A 20,115-nucleotide genomic window follows, 5' to 3' on the forward strand; every position below is an offset into this window, starting at 1 on the left:
TTAGACCCTAAAGTGTACGCAAACACCCCAGTCGGCAATGTACGCTGTCGATACAGCAGCGTAGGACACCAATTATGGTGTCAGGTGTTAAAAAAGTTTGATTATAGGCTTAGTGAAGATTTTTCATAAAGGAGTCAGGAGAAGGAAGTGCTGATTTGGAAGCTCTGCTCAACCAGATTGTTAATTACCATATCTTAGGAATAGAAGAAGAGAATGAATGTCTGAGAAAAGAGGTTGAAGAAGGTAATGTACGCTTGAGACAAGAGACGAGTCAGATATCAAGGCCTAGAAACTTGTCAGATCAAGTTTGTCCTTCAACAACACATCAGGTTCTACTGCAAGCTTAGTGAAGGTGCTAATGTGGAAGCTCTGCTCAACAAGATTGTCAATGACCGTATCTTAGCAGTAGAAGAAGAGAATGCTGTCTGAGAAAAGAGTTTGAAGCAGAAAATGTACGTTTGAGACAAGAGATAAGTCAGATGTCAAGACCTAGAAACACGTCAGACCAAGGTGAACGTTTATCCTTCAACAACACATTAGGTTCCGCTGCTGGCAGCCAAGTGGTAAGACAAGTACCAGTATCCAGTAAGCTGAAGATTGATAGCAACATGAGGAAGAACGTTCAAGACTTTAGGAAGATGTTCAGTAACTATTCCTCAGCAACCAAGGTCTGTGAAGAAGACTACTCTGTTAAAATAGCTTAATAATGAGCATCATTGGCGATGAGGACAATGATGAGTGAGGTGCTACGTGTGCCGGAACAGAAGCTAACTCCAGAGTTGAATATTCGGTATGAGACGTACTTGTTTAATTCAGGCAGGAGACGGAAGAGACGTACCAAGAGTACTTCATGAGACTCATGACTTAGGTGAAGCTGTGTGACTTCATGCAAATGGAGGATAATGGAGGATGGAGGATGCATGTTAGATAAAATCGTTTGTTCAATGAAGGACCTAAAGCTGCGAGAAAAGTTTTGGCTGAAAAAATATGTTACTTTGGGCGATGCTGTTTAAATCTGCAGAAGCAGCAAAATGTAAGATATGAACAATGAAATCAATAAGATACATGCCAAGTCCGAGATCAAAACACAATAACACAAACAAAAGAATAGGATTTTAAATAATGCTCACATGAATTGTTATGTTGTGGAGAAGGACGGCATGATTCATTGAAAGATTATTCTGCTCGAGAATAAATATGCAGAAATTGTAGTAAAAAATTACAATTTGAAGTCGTTTGTACAAGTCCAAAACAAATCAAGCAAGTCTCTGGATGTCGAGGAAGACGACCAAACTGTTCTGAAGATAGAAAACCTCCAGGGCGAAGGAGTATTTGCCACTCTGAAAGTCATCGGAAGAGATAGTGGAGTGATGGACATCCGTTTCAGCTGGACACAGGAGCATCTTGTAACATTGTCGGTCTCAAAGCTTTGCAGAGAATTGTTGGTGTCAATTTTTTAAATCTTGGTGAGTCCAGAGCAGTACTTAGAGCATTTGGTGGATCTCAAATAAGAGTTCTAGGAACTTACACTACTCCCAGTATTCGCACACAACGCAACAAGGTTCATGATTTGGAGTTCAAAGAGGTGGAACATGACCGCTGTCCTTTTTTGTCAGCAGAAGCATGAGAACTGTTGAACCTCATCGGATATTGGAAACATATTAATGTTCAACAAAACCTTCCATCTTCAACAACTCAAATCATGAATAAATACAAGCATGTGCTTAAAGGCATGGAAAAGTCAAAGGTAAAGTTAAACTTGAAATCATAAATGGAGTCGCTCCAAATCAACAAACCCCTAGGAGAGTTCAGGTGTCTCTGAAAATGCTGCCTACTCACTCTTTTGAAAGAATCAGCATGCATGTGTTTGAGATCAAGATCTATGACAGACTTCGTCGCTTTCTGATATCAGTTGACCACTACTCGGATTTATATTAAATTGACGAATTCAATGATCACATATCAAAAACAACCATTTTGGCATGCAAAAGGAACTTCAGCCGCTATGGAATCCCTGTGACAGTGCTCACAGATAGCGCAACCAACTATTCAGCGCGGAAGTTCAAACAATTTGCTCAAGACTGGGAATTTGAACATATCACAAGCAGTCCTCACTACCCGCAGAGCAATGGCAAGGCTGAAGTGTCTGTATGACTGGCAAAGAACATGACAAAGAAGGCAATAGAAGAAAAGACTGACTTGATGTTACAAGACGTTACTCCCGCAAAGAAACACACCCAACAAAACCAACTTTAGTCCAACACAAAGAATTATGTATCGCTGGTTAAGATGTAATTGCAAAACATCAGAGCAAATCAAGAAATTGTGGATCCAGGAGACGTTCAAGAAAGTTTGGCTAAAAACAGGATCCGATTAACAGAAACATAAAACAAGAATATGGTTCAAAGAAGAAATATAACTGTTGGTGAAGAGGTTTGGTACAAGAAGAAACTTGAAGATGACTCGTGGAAAAGAGGTAAAGTGGTCAATAGTCGAAGAAATCGTCCATATGAAGCGGAGAATGGTAAACATGGAGCTGCGTGTGTCAAGAACGAGAGATTCATGAAACCCTTCTTCCAAAACCAGCTATGCCAACTGAAGCCAAATAGATGACTGAGTCAGTAACACATTCTGCTGAATCAAGTGGACAATCATCTTCTGGCCAAGTTTCTTTGCCAATACTTGATAACGTTTTCTCCCTCTGAAGATTGGGCGCAGCGGTGCCACCTCCAGGCCCCCATGGTCCCCAGACTTAACACTATGTGACTTTTCTGCGGATTTGTAAAAGATCAGGGTTCTAAATCTAAAGTGATTAACGTTCAAAGAGTGATACTAAGAATTACAGCGTCCTTAAAATGCGTCATCGAGTGTGGCCTGAGTTAGATCACCAAAGTGACGATTTTTCTGCCAGCAACGGAAAGCATGTTCAATTTTAGAAATAAATTTAATAACAAGGATAATTAAGATTATATGTGTTACTATAAATTCATACAGTCTTTTATACGTGTGCTAATAAAATATTTACAATTCGATAAAGTTGACCAGTTTCTTTGAGCACAATATATTTATGATTCATTCTACTCGTATGTAAAACTTGTACAATTAAATTGTAACAATAAATATATTAATATTATGTGAAATTAATCTTGGGACTATTTTAATTTTCAAATCGTTTCAAAATTAATATTAGATTACTTTAAAATTTTCAATGTTGTATTTGACAATTTCATGACCGTACATGAAGAATTAACGAGCTCAAGTTAGCTTTCCCAAGCCATTTTTACTTTTCGCTAAAACAATGCGAGACTTGGATAGACTCGTTATTATCCTGTCAGCTGATTATAACGATGAGGTTATGTCAGCTACAGCTGTGATGACGCGCCGCGCCAGCCGTTACGTCAATCAGCTGATATGCACTGCAGTGTGACCTTGACGGGGCACGACCGGCACGCTCCTTCACTGGGAACTTCGCGCAGGCGCAGTTCTCACAGTCCCTCCACGCGCCGCTCACACTCCACTAGCGACCTCTGACCCCCAGCGGCGCAACTAGATAAACAAATTAGCTAATAAGAGAACCGGACCAGTTCCACAGTTCCCGTCTCCACTGCGCGGCACCGCCACAGTCTCCTGCGGTCTCCTCGGCGTCTTATTGGACTCCGACCTCTGATCTCGCCTCCTTTCCCAGATACCACAGTATATACGTCAACGCAAATGAATCCTGGACCGAGACTCCGGGGTCCTTGACGTTCCATTCTTTGCATCTTGCGAAGCCGCCACTCGTTCTGTGAATGTGTCCAGATAAAATTAACTATGCCCTTTTGAAACAAATGTAGCTTACAGCAATCGTTTAGGTTGTATTATTTATTAGCATTTGTGATAAGTTTAACAAATGCAATGGCACAAATTATTATTTTCACACGAGATTTAAATATTTACTATAAAAAGTACTTAACTTAAGAGAAAATCAAAGAGATATTTGGAGACAGGAATTTGCCAACGTGAATTACTTTTCTTTCAGAATACATATATTTTTATGATTGAAGCAACTCAAATTTACAGCCCTTTTGTCGGCTTAAAATGTTTGGATACTCTAGCTTAATATGTGTGAAAAAACTAACAGTCCATTACATATAATCGAATGACAATAAAATTACATTTTCAATTTCAAAAGCACGTTATAGTCTTTTTCCCGCCAAATTTGATGGGCTCAAGGTGAACTGGTTTAACGAAAAGTCATGTGGAATAATACAAGTCCTTTTTATAGTGAGTATGCAGGACGCCTATATATTATATAGAAGATACATTAAACTACGTATTATTTTAAGGTCGTTATTTAATTAATACAAATAAATATTTAATAAAAGTGAAATATTAAAGTTTCTGTGTTCCGAGTAAATTTTACTAATAAGCAAATTTGGTTAGTCTGCTTTACGTAAGTCGGTCTAGTTTATATAAAAATCGCAATAAATAACCAGAGTTATGTAGAATATGTATTGAAAGAATAAAGTAATATTTTTTACTGTTTGATATAGTAAAACATACTACAAATAATAATAACAACAATAATACTAATAATAGTAATAATAATAATATCAACAACAATAATAGTAATAATAACAACAACAATATTGATATTAGTAACAATAATGATAATACTGTTGTTGTCTGATCAAGCACAAGCGAAAAACCTTTACTCACTGCGTGTTGACAAAATTCTAATTTAAGAAAAACTCGTGTTGAGAAACATACAAATTTAAGAAAAACAATAAAGATTTAGCTACTATTCAATAGGCTATGTCTAGCTATAATACATGTTATTAAACTAAGCAACTCGTGTTGACAAAATTACAATTTGAGAATTACAATACAAACGTAACTAATATAAAATAGACTACCCATTTGGCTATAATAGACGATGTTAAAATAGGCAAATCGTATTGACAAATTTCATATTTATAAAAAGGCAATAAAGATTGAACTACTATTCAATAGGCTATGTCTAGCTATAATGCTTATCAAAGTAGGCAACTCGTGTTGACAAAATTCAAATTTAGAAAAAAAATACAGATTTATTTATTGAACTACTATTCAATAAACGAAATTCATATGCAAGGAAAACAATAAATCGTGATCTATTAAGCCGTGTCCACACTATGCCGCGGTTGGCTTTTGGCAATGCCGCGTTTGGCAAAGCCAATGCAATGTAGGACGTGGCCGTTGGCATATGCCGCTGAGCAATGGTTTGCCAACGAAAATCGCTCTAGTGTCGGTCTCCATCAAAGGAAGCCGGTGAGAGACGGTAGTGGGGACGAGCCAACCGTTGGCTTCACGCGGCATGCACGTGGTTCAGTTGTGGGCTGTGGCTGAGACAGTGCCGAGTACAGTCATGGAGTGGACGAACGATAAAGTGTGTCAACTTATTGAGCTCTACCGTGATAAACCTGTTCTGTGGGACTGTCGCTTGAAAGGGTACAAAGACAGAAACAAGAAACAAGATGCTCTTCAAGAAATAGGCAGATGTTTTTGGTGTGTTGACAAAGCAGTAGTGGAAAAGAAAATTAAAAACCTAGTGTGCCATTTTTTTACGTGAAATAAAAAGGAGAGAGACTCAAGTAAGTCTGGTGCGGGAAATTCTGATGTGTACAAAGAGTAAATGGTTTTGCTATAACAACATGCTATTTCTCCAGGATCGAAAATACACCTAACGAAACGACGGACACAATCACGCAGGTAAATATATATTGACACAGTAAGTATTAGTAATTATATTTTACGTTCATATCAAACACATATTACATAGTTAGGGCTAATTATTTGTCTTGTTGAAAGGATAATTTTCCAGCCGGGGAAGCGAAGAAGTCTGCAAAATTCTTTTCTAGTGGCTTGTGCCTCATCAGTGCTTCTTCTTGAAGTTCGAGGAATGTTGACCAAAGCTTGATTTGAAGGGGATTGTCTCCAATGTCCTGGATTGATCTCACCTGTAGTTGAGCACTCAGAGTCGAATGTTCCCACGGGGTTGTGTACACTGATTTGGAATTACTTTTCCTCAAGTAGTTGTGCAGATAAAGTATGCCCAACACACCAGCGTAGCCCATTCTGGTTTTAATAGCATAGGTCTTTGTAGTATGCGGTACACAGAGGATATTATGCCGAATGCATTCTCAGAAACTCTACGTGCTCTACTTAACCGATAGTTGAACACTCTTTCTTTAGAGTCCTTTTTTTGAATACCTGGATATGGTTTCATGATGTGCTTCGATAAAGGAAAAGCATCATCGGCCACAAAAACATACGGTGTTTTATCTGTTCTTCCAGGAAGAGAAGTAGGAGGAGGAAGATGCATTGTGTTGTTCCTCAGACAATCTCTGAATGTTGTGTGACTAAACACACCTCCGTCTGATATTCTTCCTTGACAACCAACACTTGCGTAGATAAAAGTTGTAGTGCGCATCTACCACCGCAAATAGAACTATACTGAAAAACCCCTTGTAGTTGAAATATTCTGTGCCACTATGGATAGGTGCTTGCAACTCAATATGCCTTCCCATCAAAGGCCCCCACACAGTTTTGGGAAATTCCACTTATCATTGAACTCTTTTGAAATAACTTTCCACTCTGCTTTCTGTTTTTGGCATCTGAAACAAAATGACAACAATATAGCAATATTCATTATCCAATCATTAATCTTTTCCTTTTTTTTAGGACGAGCATACAAATAAAGATGGAGATACTGCAAACCAATCGCAAACTGTCAACCAGGACCAAAGTTGCTGGACCAAGTGGAGAAACGCCTCGAAAACGTGTAAGTTTGCCAAAGGAACAGTCTCTGATCGGCCAGGCGGAGGCCCACAAAAGAAAAAAAAGACTACAGCTACAGAAGAAGCTCTGTCAATTATGAGAAGTATCCAGGTCGGCATAAAGGTATGGATCAGTTCAAATCTTTTGGAGAGCAAGGAGGACTGCGTATTAAAGACCTCCCATCATCAAAATGCTCAGAAAAATTGCAAAAACACCTTATTAGTAATATTCTGTTTGAAGCAGAAAATGGGCAAGTACGACTATGGCAACCCAATCGGCGGAAGTTACTCACAGCCATTCTACCCAAACACCGAACTACGTACAACAACGATTTCTGTCCGATGCCACCAGCTTGTCCCAATCCAAACCCATGTAGTGAGCAGCTGTCTTTTCACGGAATCACACAGGCAAACTCTCCAGATTCAGTCATAAGCTCCTCGCTATCAACCCATAACGGACAATGACTCTATCGACAATATATTGATGCACCTGTAATAATAATTTTACAAATTTAAATAAAAGAGAATTTTACACCTCATCTCTTCAAAATTCAAATTTGAGTTAATACTTTTGTTCATTTTTGTTATTGTAATTACCTTAATACTCATTTTAACTAAGTAAATAAGGGTTTCATTTGTAATGGAGAGTGTTTTGTTCGGAACTTGAGACGCATGTCTACCAAATAAAAGGTTTTTTCTAATATACAATTTTTTCTTACCTTGATGTAATCCTGTAATACACTGACAATTGCTTCACAAACAGTCGGGATGATGGTTGATATTATTTGCTTTGAAATCTTGAATGTGTAACTTAACGAGTGGTAAGAGTCTCCGTTGCCAAAAACCGCAGAGTAAACTGCAAGGCGTTCATGTGGAGGAATAGCACTTCTGAAGGGACGTGTCTCGTTTCTGGATGTTACGAGCTATCTTATTTAGAAGATCTTCAAAGTCACTACTTTTCATTCGAAAAAGTTTTTGAAACCAAATCCATATCTGTACTCGAGATTTAATTCGTCTTCATCATCCAATACCAAATCCTTCATCAACTCACTAGTTCCGTATTTTCTTCTACTTTTGAAGGCTTGGACGCACCCAAAACCGTCGTTTACGCAATTTTTCGTGATTGATAATTACAAACGCGCCCTAAAGCAACTAGTACATCCTCCTCGTCAGACATTTTGCGACTGAATGCCAACTCACGTGTAGACGACAAGCCAAAATCTAGGTTTGCCGCGTTGGCTTTGCCAACGCGGCATTGCCAAAAGCCAGCCGCGGCATAGTGTGGACACGGCTTTATACAATACCTGGCTAGCGATAATAGGCTACATGTTGTGGAAGGAGGGAAAATACAACTATGAATACAAGTTCCAACCAATCACGTTCTTACTCAAATAAGTTCTTGACAACATCTATGAAGTTGTAATAAAGAAAAACACAAATGTTAAGTGCACATCACTAGTAGCTCATATTACCCACATATTTAATTTAATTTGACAAACTACGTCTTTTTTAGCAGCATATACTGGTGCACCTTGCACTGATGACGAAGAACTTTAAAAAAATCTCTGATTTCTTATCTGTTTTCTGTTAGATACTGTCTCGAGAGTTGTCAGCTGCAGACCACACAGTTGGTTGAAGGCAGTGGTGATAAAACGCGATGACATTTGATACATACGAGTATAAGTACTATCTGGACAGATGTTTACTGATGGTCCCAGCAGTATTTTAAAAGGTATAGACACTGGAAGGGCCATATTTCCCTTATTGGGACTGTCATTATTCCCGTATTTAGACATTTCTTCTTTCCATATTTAAACAAAAAGAAAACAAATCAGTGATAAATACGTTCCCGCCTAGAACAAAAACATTTTTCACTTCAATTAAATTATTCATAAAATAGATTATAAATACTTGTAATATCGGAGTAGTCGTTAAAGTCAGTATATAACTGTGTTCTAGCTCTATAGTAAAGAGTGACTTCCTTCAAAAACACTAATTAAAAACTGTGTTTATGTTTTGTTGTTTATAACAGCCAATCTATTCTTGGACGTATTAAGTTACCCTAGTCTACACAGCTTATTTTTTGCTACCTTGTATTGTTTGTAAATATTACTATGGTTTACAATGATCTATCGTGTAGTACATGGCATTACATGTGTTCTTCGTCTTCTAATACGAGTTAAATTTAATCAATTCCATGTAATCAGACCACACACAGAAAAATATATTGTTTATTTTACGTATATTTATTTTAAACATTTTATTATTCGAGAGAACAACAGTTTACTCTCTTGTACTCCAAAATATTAAAGCCTACTTAATTAGGCCAGATATATTAATACTTTAACTAGTCTTATGTAGCCATTACATGTAGCCAATTGGCTAATATAGTCTGTTCATTGTAACAATTGTCCCTTGTTGCAGCTCAAGCCCACTACTAAGGCTTAATTAACTCTTTGTTGTTTTGATGCTCACCTAATTAGGTCATACTCAGGTTGAAAACCATTTGAACTCTTCATTAGCCTACTAATTAGCCATTTACTCTTTTTATTTTATACCTCAGAACTTGCTGCATATCTCCGTTTAGTATTTTTTGGATATCTAAAGCTCATGAATGGTCTAATCAAGGTTTAAAGGAATTTTGTATTATTGTTATACTGGCCTGCATCATATAGTGTGTCAATTATTACTACTTTGGTGTATCACTGTTTAATTGCATTTTACTTCGTGGTGGTTTTCTATATTAAAGAATGATGCCTCGTGAACTTAAACTTTGGCCCCACCGTGACTTAAATAACGTAATCCAGGTGTGATTTAGGTATTCAAATTAGTAAACTTGTGTTAAAGATTGAAGCGTCTCCCTCACTCAAGGGCAACTTTGCACTCTTAAGACTTACAATGTGGAGATCTCTAAAAGCTGTACTGACTTTGAAATTATGTTTGAGTGACTGGGTCAATCTGACGACAACGCGAACATTGCAGTACTCTCTCAAGATATGGATCGAAGTATGACTTCTGTGTAGGCTACAGATCTTTAGATGCAAATTCGTGGAACATTGTGCATCTTTTAAACTTAAAAACTACCTAAGTCCTCTCCACTTTTTCCCACTTGCATAAATTTGCGGTTTTTTGTCATCTGTTGCGCTTAACACACTGGTTACATACGTAACGAGTGCGTTACTTTATTCACAGAGAGCATTATAGGGGTTGGTATGACCTTCATATTAGCAATCGTCAAAACTCACTCAACTATACAAACCCAAAGTGTATAGAACATATCGTGATCCAGGTATAAATAGGACGATTTTGGTAGTTCAATAAATGTACTACCAAAATGTTCTGGAGTAGACGTTATAAGTGTTTTCTCCGTTTTTTCCAAGATTTGTCATTACTTTTAATGAACCACTTAAAGAACTGAGAGTAAATATTATAAAGAATTGCATTCGCGTCAAAATTAACTGTATTTAAAACTCTATAACTTGAAAAGATGTAATTAATTGTATTAAAAATTAAACACATGCTGTAATAAGATAATTGTTTAATTTCACAGTTTAAATATTATTACATAATAAATTATTTCCAAAGTAAATACTAACTAGTTACTAGTAACTAAAAAGAATACTCAACTATAGTTTTTTAGGCTCTTCTATAATTATTGTCTTTCTTCTTCTAAACTTATTGAAGAGAAATCCAAAGAATATAAACTTGTCAGCGGGGTTTTGTTTGTATAAGCGTGCAATCTTTGTATAATCCATAAACAAAATAACAAAAGAAAACATAAACATGTAGAATAACATAAACTTCAGAATTATAAAAATCTTCGTGCGGATGTATTCAAGGTCAGTAGTTCTAAATAGGTTCATCGTTCTGTATTCTTGTGCTAGACTTTGGGCATCGTAAATCAAAAACAGGTTTAAGCAATAAATCAGTACATAAAGTAAAATGAAGAATAAAGTCAACAGCAGTGTCAGCCAAAATATCCAATTCATTGAAACTATAAATGTGTAGTAGTACGTTAAAACCGTTCTTCCTAAACGTAATAACATGATCAAACGGGCAATTGCTAGACAAAATAACAGTGTAAATGATATTTTTAACTCCATTAAGTAATATGTGAAGTGATCAAAATCAAAATAAGTATTGACAACGCCTTCTTTCTCGAACTCTTCCAAATAATTTTTTAGATTATAATAGTATAAAATGTAAGTTATAAAAGTAACCAAACCCATGCCAACGATTAATAACTTAATGCTATTTCCAATGCCGGAAATGTATTCAATAAGACCTTCTTGATTGATTTCGTATAGACAATTATAAAGGTGATAGCAGATGTAAAGAAAAACTAAAACGATCCAAACATTGAATATCCAATAGTGTTCCACAGTGAGAACCATCGCTCTGAGAAGGATGTTGCCAGTTTCGACGTGCTCGACAATAAGCGTGATTTGACTGATTACGTCCAAGTTGATGTTGTACAGAGTCAACTCTACAAAGACAACACGGGTCAACTTGTCTTGCCATTTGTGTTCTCTCAGCTCCACGATGACCGCGTCTGCATCACTCCTTGCCGGTCCCAGGGTCACAGAATACCCTCCTCGCTCGTACAATTTACCGGATTCACCGTATAGCCTGAACAAGAGGAATTGAGAATTGTAGTCATCTTCTGTAAAAATCCAAGGTGAATTCTTTCTCTCCGATTCAGACCAAGGCGCAAGCTTCCAACCGACCTCGTAAGTAGCGGTGTCTCGATACTTTTCTGTCAATCCGGGAATGCACTTGTCGTGTCCGTCGCCAATGAGTGTACAGTCTATGGGTATTACGCGGAATTGCCTCAATTGTGGAAGACCCAGAACTTTGTTGCTGAGATCTGCTGTCCAGTACGATCGGTCCATTTCGTGACCTCCTCTAGTATCGTTCGTAGTTCCCTCTTTTACAATTTCAAAATCGTTGTACCACCTGTTATTGTACAAAGCGGATTCCAATGAATATTCCAAATAGTTCTCCATCTCGTTGACACTGGTTATTTTAAAGAAGTCGACAGCTCCCATGAAAGGAAGATGAGATAATGTGAGTAACTTCTGCACTTGACTGTTGATGTCATAGTAAGAGACCCATAACCGAGATATGACTAAACTTATTGCAAAAACAAAACAAGTCGTGGTTATAAAGTCCAGTAGATTGAACCAATTGTGTCTTGACACTTTCTTCATAAACATTGTTAGCCTCATTTCGTAAGAAAGAGGGGTGTACATGGCTTGTTGTCTTTTGGTTATTAGGTCTATCAGGTATTTTTCATCTCTTGGAATACGTACACGACGTGCTTTTTTGTAGTCGACCGTGTGAGTATCCAAGTCGTACAATCTCTGGGAAGCCGATGCCAGTACAATGGCGACTAGGGCTATTTTGATAGGTCCGAATATAAATGCTTCCCCTAGTAAAGAGGCCAGTAATACAGAAAGCCACTCTTTACTGTCCACCATGCCTAGCTTTAACCCATAAAGTATACACAAAAAGCAAGATATAATACATAAAGTTATAGAAAGTCCCCAAGCGATAGCAAACCAATTCCACTTCAACTTTGTCTGTATTACGGGCGGAGAAAGTTGAACAGGGAGTAGTGGCTGTGTTCTCAGTTTCCTTACAACTAACTTATAAATCTTTTGATACGGAGGAAGTTTTCTACTTTCATCCAAGTTAAGACTGAAAACATCACTTCTCATAGATAGTCTAGATGGAGAATCTTGTATGTACGAGTATGTAGAACCTTGACTAGTCACACTAGATGTAGACGAGCGGCGCGATCCATAACGAGAACCACCTCTCAAGTAAAGCAAACTGTCATGTCTTCTGTGTATATACTCATTGCTCCTTCTAAAACAGGCTAACAGTATGTTAGAAACAATGATAATTACTAAAGCTGATAGCAGAATAGCGTAACACTCTCTTGTTCCAAATGTGTATTGAAATTCGTCTGTATTCAACAATCTGTCTTCAGGGAAATAGAACAAGAGGGTACATACCATGACAGAAAAAATACAACACCAAAGCACAGTCAATCTTTGGACTCTGCTTATTGGGTTTCTCGGATGCCTCAATAAGACAGCTAAAAATATATGTCCTTCTCTTAATCCGAGAAAAAAGTTATCGGCCAATATTTGTCTCTTACCTAATAGTTCTTCTTCATAGGTGGGATTGTACATTGCTTCTGGGTAATACTTCAGACTAAGAGCCATCCACTGTGCGACTATAAAAATTGTTTCAATCCCAACTTTTAAATCAAAAACGTGTATCTTATCACAATACCACTCAGGGCTAGATCCGTGGTTGTCGTGCCAAATGTGAATGCTGTCAAGAAGTCCCAGTGGTTCAGCGCAGTACAGCAGGAACCAATCATCACTATTCCTTCTTAATACCTTAGCGTTTTCTTTTGTTAGTATATGGATATGACTACTTCCTAATGTTCCAATAAGTTTCAGCCCCACGTGAGCGGTAGTGCCCGCATTGAGTCGAGAACTCGTGTATACCGCCAACAGGTAAGGATAACGGTTCCCTGGCATATTGTCATCCAACACGATGACAGTTGTAAATTTCTTGTCTCTTCGGTCCAGATACCATAGTAGAACACCAAGCAATAAATACAGTACGATCAAAAATATGATTATACAGAGAACAAGTGGATTGTTTTGAACGGTAAGAAACAAGTCAATGTCAGCGAAGTGGTCCACCTTAAGAGGTGGCACTGAGAACGCTGCAGCGAATGTTGATATGTGTTCACATTGGCAGTGGATTCCGACATCTTCACTGTGAGCTTTGGCGGTACAACCGTAAGAGTTCCACTGATTCTTTCTCCAAAACTTGCAAACTACAGAACTTACTTGAAACGAGTACGTGATGCTTTGATTGACGTCAACTTCGAGGCCTGGAAGTACTCCCATGAGGAAAATTTTGTAATCGTCATCATCATTATCTAGATAATACTTAGGGGATTGTTGAGATATATTTACAGCATATTGCATCATCATTTTATAATCAGGCCTGAACTTTGTTTTGATAAGAACTCGTAAAGTATCACTTGCAGTAGGTAAAGTGAAAGTGAAAGTTGTATGGCTCCTAGGAGCACAATCTATTCTATGGATTCTTATACTTAAATCAAGCTCCAGTTCACTGACATTGGAGTGTGGCTGAACAGTAGTGTCATTAAATGTTATTATATTAGCAGTATTGTGGAATTTGACATAAATGTCAATTGGCCATGGTAATACCGATATCATAGTTTCGCCATGATGTAAGGAAATTGAAACTAAATTTGACCGAATGTCGGAGGTACACCACCAAAATACGTTTTTACTTATTTCAACCACCTGCATGCTTAAATTGGTGTTCGTTACGTCTCCTTTAGTTGTTGGTGCCAGGTGTCTGTGTAATCTTTCGTATAAATCATTTGAAACATTTACTGGAATGTTTACATATTTTTGTAATAACGTATGCAATGGAAAGTCATCGTCATTTTTAATTCCCCATAAAACAAACGAATTATTCACTGACGAGACCTTGGTCGGGAATTGTCCCTGACTTTGAACGTAGCTTACTGCATCGCTGATGAATTGTATTACATTCTCGGAGTGTGCAGATATTCGTTTCCAATGATTTAGGACCAATAAGTTGTAATCATCCGTCGGTTTATTTTGTAAATTCGGGTCCCTGCACATCAAGATAACATCTAGACATGTTAACATACATGAAGACAACTGTCTCGCGTCACTGGGAGACATCCACAATGAAGATTCCCTTCTCAATAGATTCTTCTTGAAAATAAATGCTTGATGTTTCAGAAAAGCTACGACATTCACCATCATGTCTAGGTCGACTGATAGTTGGATGGGTTTGTTAAGAGTCATTAACACGTTGTACAAGGTTGAAATAGACAACTTTACAAGGGGTAGAGTGTCAATATGAACCTGAGTTATATAATGAAGCAGTTTCCTAAAAACTAAACTTTTGGGCGAATCAGGCAGTAAAATATCCGGGATAACTGATATCATCTGCAAAGCACTTGTAATGTCCTCAGATACAATTTCATTTTCTATATACAAATATCTTTCCTCCAAAAGTGTATCATTAATATTCCAATTAGTAAGTGTGACAGCAATAGTTTTGCTGACTTCTAGACCATGTTGGTTTATGATGTAAACAAACACATTTCCTCTTGATAACAGAACATTCTCCAACTTACCCGCGTATGAAGTTCCTAACATTCTACCACTAAACATGACATCCTTAGCAGCAGCTTCGTCTGAGTCTTTATCATAAAACTCATATATGAATGTTGATAGTGAATCGTATGTGCAGTTAATATGGAACTCTGTTTTTCCTTTTACACCAGATTCCGGAACTACAGAACAAGAACCTTGATAATCATGTTTTTCAGTATCGATTGTATACGTATTAAATGAATTTCTGAAGTTGTTTGTCCTTATTTCATATGTAATTGTGTATTTGGTTCCAGGAATCAAAGTGTCTTCCTTGATAATGAGCATCGTATGCGGAAGACCCTTTTCTGCGATAGCTCCCACGGGTCGTTCGGTTTCTCCGAATTTATTATATAACCACACAAAACCGTTCTCTTGGTTTGTCAGTCCTTCAAGTCTGACTTTTAAGAAAATAACGTTATTGGGCAAAACCTTTTCTCCGCAGTTTTTAATACATGAAAATATTATAGTGTAGGGATCGTCCGTTTCATTTTTTACAGTTACCGTCACATGCGCTAATGTATATCTGGTGACTCCAGCACAGTCATTGCATTGGTCGTAGAAATTCGTACGGACCTCCAAAGTGAATAAATATTTCCCGCCATAATTCAAAGCAGACGCAGGGATGTAGTGCTCATCGAACGGTCTCATTATCTTACGAGAGCAAAACTTATTTGTTTGTGTTGGCATTATTAAATCATCACACCTCCATGCAATATACACATGACTTTGGTCCCATGGAGGATTATTGGGGTCGTGTGATCTACGAGCGATCAATTTTATACCGTGATGTTTCCGAACTGTTCTTTGATTGCCTCCATCGATGATGGCGACTAATGGTAAACCTCTTACGTCAAAGTAACATCTTGCAATACTTCGTAATAGCTGACTTGAAGGGATATAACTTACATCAACAGTAACTCTGTACTTCCCAAATTCACGATTAAACGGTTTAAAATTTAACGATTTCATGCCAGTGAAGGATTCACGAACTATGAAATTCCCTTTAGCGTCCACATCGTTATCGACGATGTTTTTGCGTATTCTACGAATATACCAAGAAATCCTAGCGTATTTTGCACAATCAGGCTTCTTTTCATAAGTTAAGACGTTGGATCCATCGGCTATAAAGTCCAGGTTACTGTCAATCACGATGTTTGTTCTGCGGAAATATGTCACTGGGTTGTCTGCACTTCTACCACAGTTCGTCAGGTCAATCACTGGAACACACTTTGTTCTCACCGTTCTATACGGCACAAAAATGTTGAAGGTGTTTTCATAAAACTTGTAACCTTTCGTACTAACTGTAATTTTGAATTTGGCCAGGTACCCCAATACGGCGTTCTTATACGAGTATATGTATACATCTGTCTTTGTGTGAGGTTTGAACGGAAAATAAATCGGGATCTTGAATGTAGCGTGGGAGTACCAAACCATCGTTTTCAACTGCTGTTCCTCTTTATAATACCATCCACTGTCAGCTTCCAGTAATACGTAATGTTTGTGTCCAAATTTGTGTTTGATGTTCCTTGTGGACGAGTCAATACTCACCACACTGATGCCATTCACGGGGCTGTCTCTAAGGAAAGTATATTTAACCGTGGAAATTACGTCTATTTCACTGCCGTAGACGTATTTCTTATTACAACTTACGTCGTGATAAGGTAGATTGCACATACAAAATGGAACTAACCCCGAAGTACTCGGCGTACAGGTGCCCTGGCCACTGCAGTCGTCCTTGCACTTATTACTTATTTTGCAATTTCTTTTTGAGACATACATGAAAGGAAACAGTTCATCACAGAAATTTGAAGTTCCCCCTTCTGCACATACGGCACAAGTTGAATCACAAAGACCGTCTCCAGGACAGTCTTTTATTACACCATTTAATCCCTTTACAACGTAAAATATTAAAATTATCAGAATAAATAGTGAATGCGAATTAAATGTCTCTCTAAACCTGAGCATTTCAAACTTCGTTAAGTAATGATTGAAAAATGTGATGAAACTTTCTTTTTACCGGTTAAACGTTAAACGTAAATACTTACAATTATTATATTATTGCGATTTTGAATTTGTTTCACTCAGCTGTTTCGTTGAACAGGAACGTAGTTGATTAGTTCATAACAATAACAAAATACATTTAAAATAGTTATCCTCTAATTGAGAAGAAAATGAAGCAATTATTTGTGAGATAATTAGGACGAAAACTTCTTGACCGTTATACTATGTCATAAATTTAACCCCAACTTGGTGTTACAGCACACTTTTGAGACAAACAGCGGAGCAATAGGATTTAAAGCATTTTAGTAATAAAGCTAGATGCCTTGCGGTTGGATGATTAATTTTAAACAAAATTAGCAAGAACGTTGTATGTAATAAATGTGTTCCAAGGGTGGTTTTTCAGCGCTACTTTGACACATAGTACCGTGTATTGGACAATCCACAAGTTTCGGACTCATCTCTTCGATCACTTGGGGCAAGGCCGGTGTAAATTTGGTGATAGCTCTTTTCAGAGCCGCAGCTAAGGAGTGGTAGTGGCGGGGGGTCGTTTGCCCCGGGCGGCAAATTGTAGGGGCGCGGGCGGCAAAATTATAGAAAGTCGAGTCGTTGCAATGTTTACGCATAAGTTTACACATTTAGTTAGTCTACGCGCGAATCAGTTAGTTTACTGTCGGGTCAAAAATACAGATACCCGTGTTTGGACGTTAATCACAAATTAACTAGCAGAACTTCAATTTCGGGAATAAATTTAAAATTAGACTGTTAATTTCTGCATTTATACATAAAAAACAAATTATTTACGAATAACAAATTCCAGTTATGTCAGTAACAGTTTTTTGTAGTTACCAACCAAATTACTTTAAAATTGTGTAACTCAGAAACTTGAGATCTCCCAATTAAGACCAGATTTTCATACAAGATGGATTCAAATGTTTTGTTTTAGTACGTAATTTTACACGTGTATTAAAACGTTTGTTATTTAATTACGATCTTAACTTGTACTCTTGACCGAGCGGTTCAAAAAGTCTCGTTTGATCACGTTAAATGGAGCTCTTAAAGTTATTATCCTGGGATTGTAATGTTGTAAAGCGCTATTTCAAACGTTTAATTTTTAAGGTCTTGTTAATTTACCGCGGCCGGCGCGGCGCCTTGTTCGTTTTGATGGTACAAACCGCCAGACTACCGCAGCAACACCGCCCTGGGCAATAAAAACCCCTTTTAAAGTTCACTGATTCTCTATCCTGTCAAGATAAGTTTCAAAAGTTATACTCCTGTTTTCAAATTCATAGAAGTTGTTGCTAGTAAATGTAAATGCAAAATTCCAAAATGTTGATGTTTGAGGAAACTTTAAATATTTGTAGTTAAATAATAAAATTTATTAATTTTATTATTTGGATTTAACTCTTTGTGTTCCTTGATTTTTTTATCCTTAATTATATACATATTTTAAATTTCATTTAACATTCAAATTTTTTTCTTCACAAAAAGCTGAGAAACCTCTCATTACAATTAGTCCTAACAGGATGTTTACGCTTGCTTACGCAGTGACAGGATATTCGGGATATGTAAACGGAGGTATCAGACTAGGTATGTAAACGGAGCCAAAGCGAGCAGAGCTAGCACTCCCTTATGTCTAGTCCGGCTTATCACTGTATTTAACACAGTCATCTACCGCAGTAGACTAGACCTATAGATCTACCCTTGCACTCCAATATCTGGACTTTTACGGTTAATGATGTGCTGCTCCTGGACATTTACAGAGTTGTCCTTATTTAAATGGTATGTTTTACTGTACCCAGTGTGGGTTGAACCGAAAGTATAAACCAACCAGAAGTGAACTCTCCTGGACACATGTATATTTATATATTGTAGACTACTGTATACTGAAAACGTGATTTGATGGCTCAGCGTTAGTGAAGTCTCACCCGAGGGGCTGTAAAATATGTATTTCTCTTTATTTGCCTGTATATCTGTCCGCAAGATGTCTTAAAAACTAACTGATCTATACCCTTGAAATTCGCAACACTGAGTTCGATTATGGTGTCTGTCACTCCACGAGTTTTGGCTGAGCATTAGAAATTATTTTTACAATGGTCGTATACCATGATGGCAACGAGAAAATAGCAGAATAAATACATTTACAAAATAACTGTGTACAATAATTTGAGATTTTAGTAAGTGGCATTTGTATTCATAGAGTAAAACGAAAATATAATAGACTGTAATAACAAAAATCGGTAACAGAGTTTCACTTCAACGCACTCTTGCGTTCACCCAAACTGTTATTATTTGAACACTTCTGTAAAGTCTATCGTAGGCCTACTAGTAATAAATGTGAATCCATCATGTGGAAAGATATCTCGAGAAAGATTTGATCCTTTAAAATTTGAAATTACACTTTATTTCTACATACACAAGAATGGACAAGTATGACAGTGCATGTCCAACCATGGAATTTGGCTGAGCGTCTTTGAAGACTATCTCTCAGTAGGCTGTTACGATTTCTCTTTTCTCTGAAGGGGGATGGACCCAAATTTACTGTATGAATTTATGTCTATCAGTCCATAGGACATATGACGACATAATGAGCTATATAAATTAAAAGCATTATGCGGCATTAGTGAAGTATGTTATGTGAAAACATGGGGTGACGTACTCTTTACCTTGTGTTTATATAGTTTTTTGGGGTATTAACACCAGTTTTAATGCATCGAAAGATGTAAATTGTAAGTTTTCTATTTTAGTGGTTCTCAAACAGAGTCGTAGCGGGAGAATATCGGGATATATTTAAATTTAAAAATAACATTTTTTTTACAATCAAAATTCAACAGGGCGTTTGACCACTTTTCGTTTGTTTTCATCTTTTTAATCTTATAAAAATTAATCGTTAAATGTGTTTCCAAGCGCTGATCTCGAAAAAAGACTTGACCAATTCGGCTAATTTCTTTTTTAAGATGTTTGTTGGAGTCCGATAAAGGTTTTTACGGAGAGAAAATCGGAAAAAGATTTCTGGAAACTTTAGAATTTGAAATAATAATTATAATATTTATGAAAAAAACAATCAC

General features: G+C 37.2%; 1 protein-coding gene across 1 annotated transcript; it reads right to left on the bottom strand.

Moving 5' to 3' along the window:
* Positions 1 to 3,563: 3,563 nt before the first annotated feature.
* On the bottom strand, positions 3,564 to 13,732 carry LOC124366832 (polycystic kidney disease protein 1-like 2). Its single transcript, XM_046823433.1, has 3 exons — positions 12,964 to 13,732; positions 11,156 to 12,228; positions 3,564 to 3,782 (listed from the first exon to the last, which is right to left on the bottom strand). The coding sequence occupies exons 1-3, from the start codon at positions 13,730 to 13,732 to the stop codon at positions 3,564 to 3,566; spliced, it is 2,061 nt and encodes a 686-aa protein (XP_046679389.1).
* Between the last annotated feature and the right edge of the window lie 6,383 nt (positions 13,733 to 20,115).

This window comes from Homalodisca vitripennis, chromosome 7 (assembly GCF_021130785.1).
Source record: "Homalodisca vitripennis isolate AUS2020 chromosome 7, UT_GWSS_2.1, whole genome shotgun sequence".
Taxonomy (NCBI): Eukaryota; Metazoa; Arthropoda; class Insecta; order Hemiptera; family Cicadellidae; genus Homalodisca; species Homalodisca vitripennis.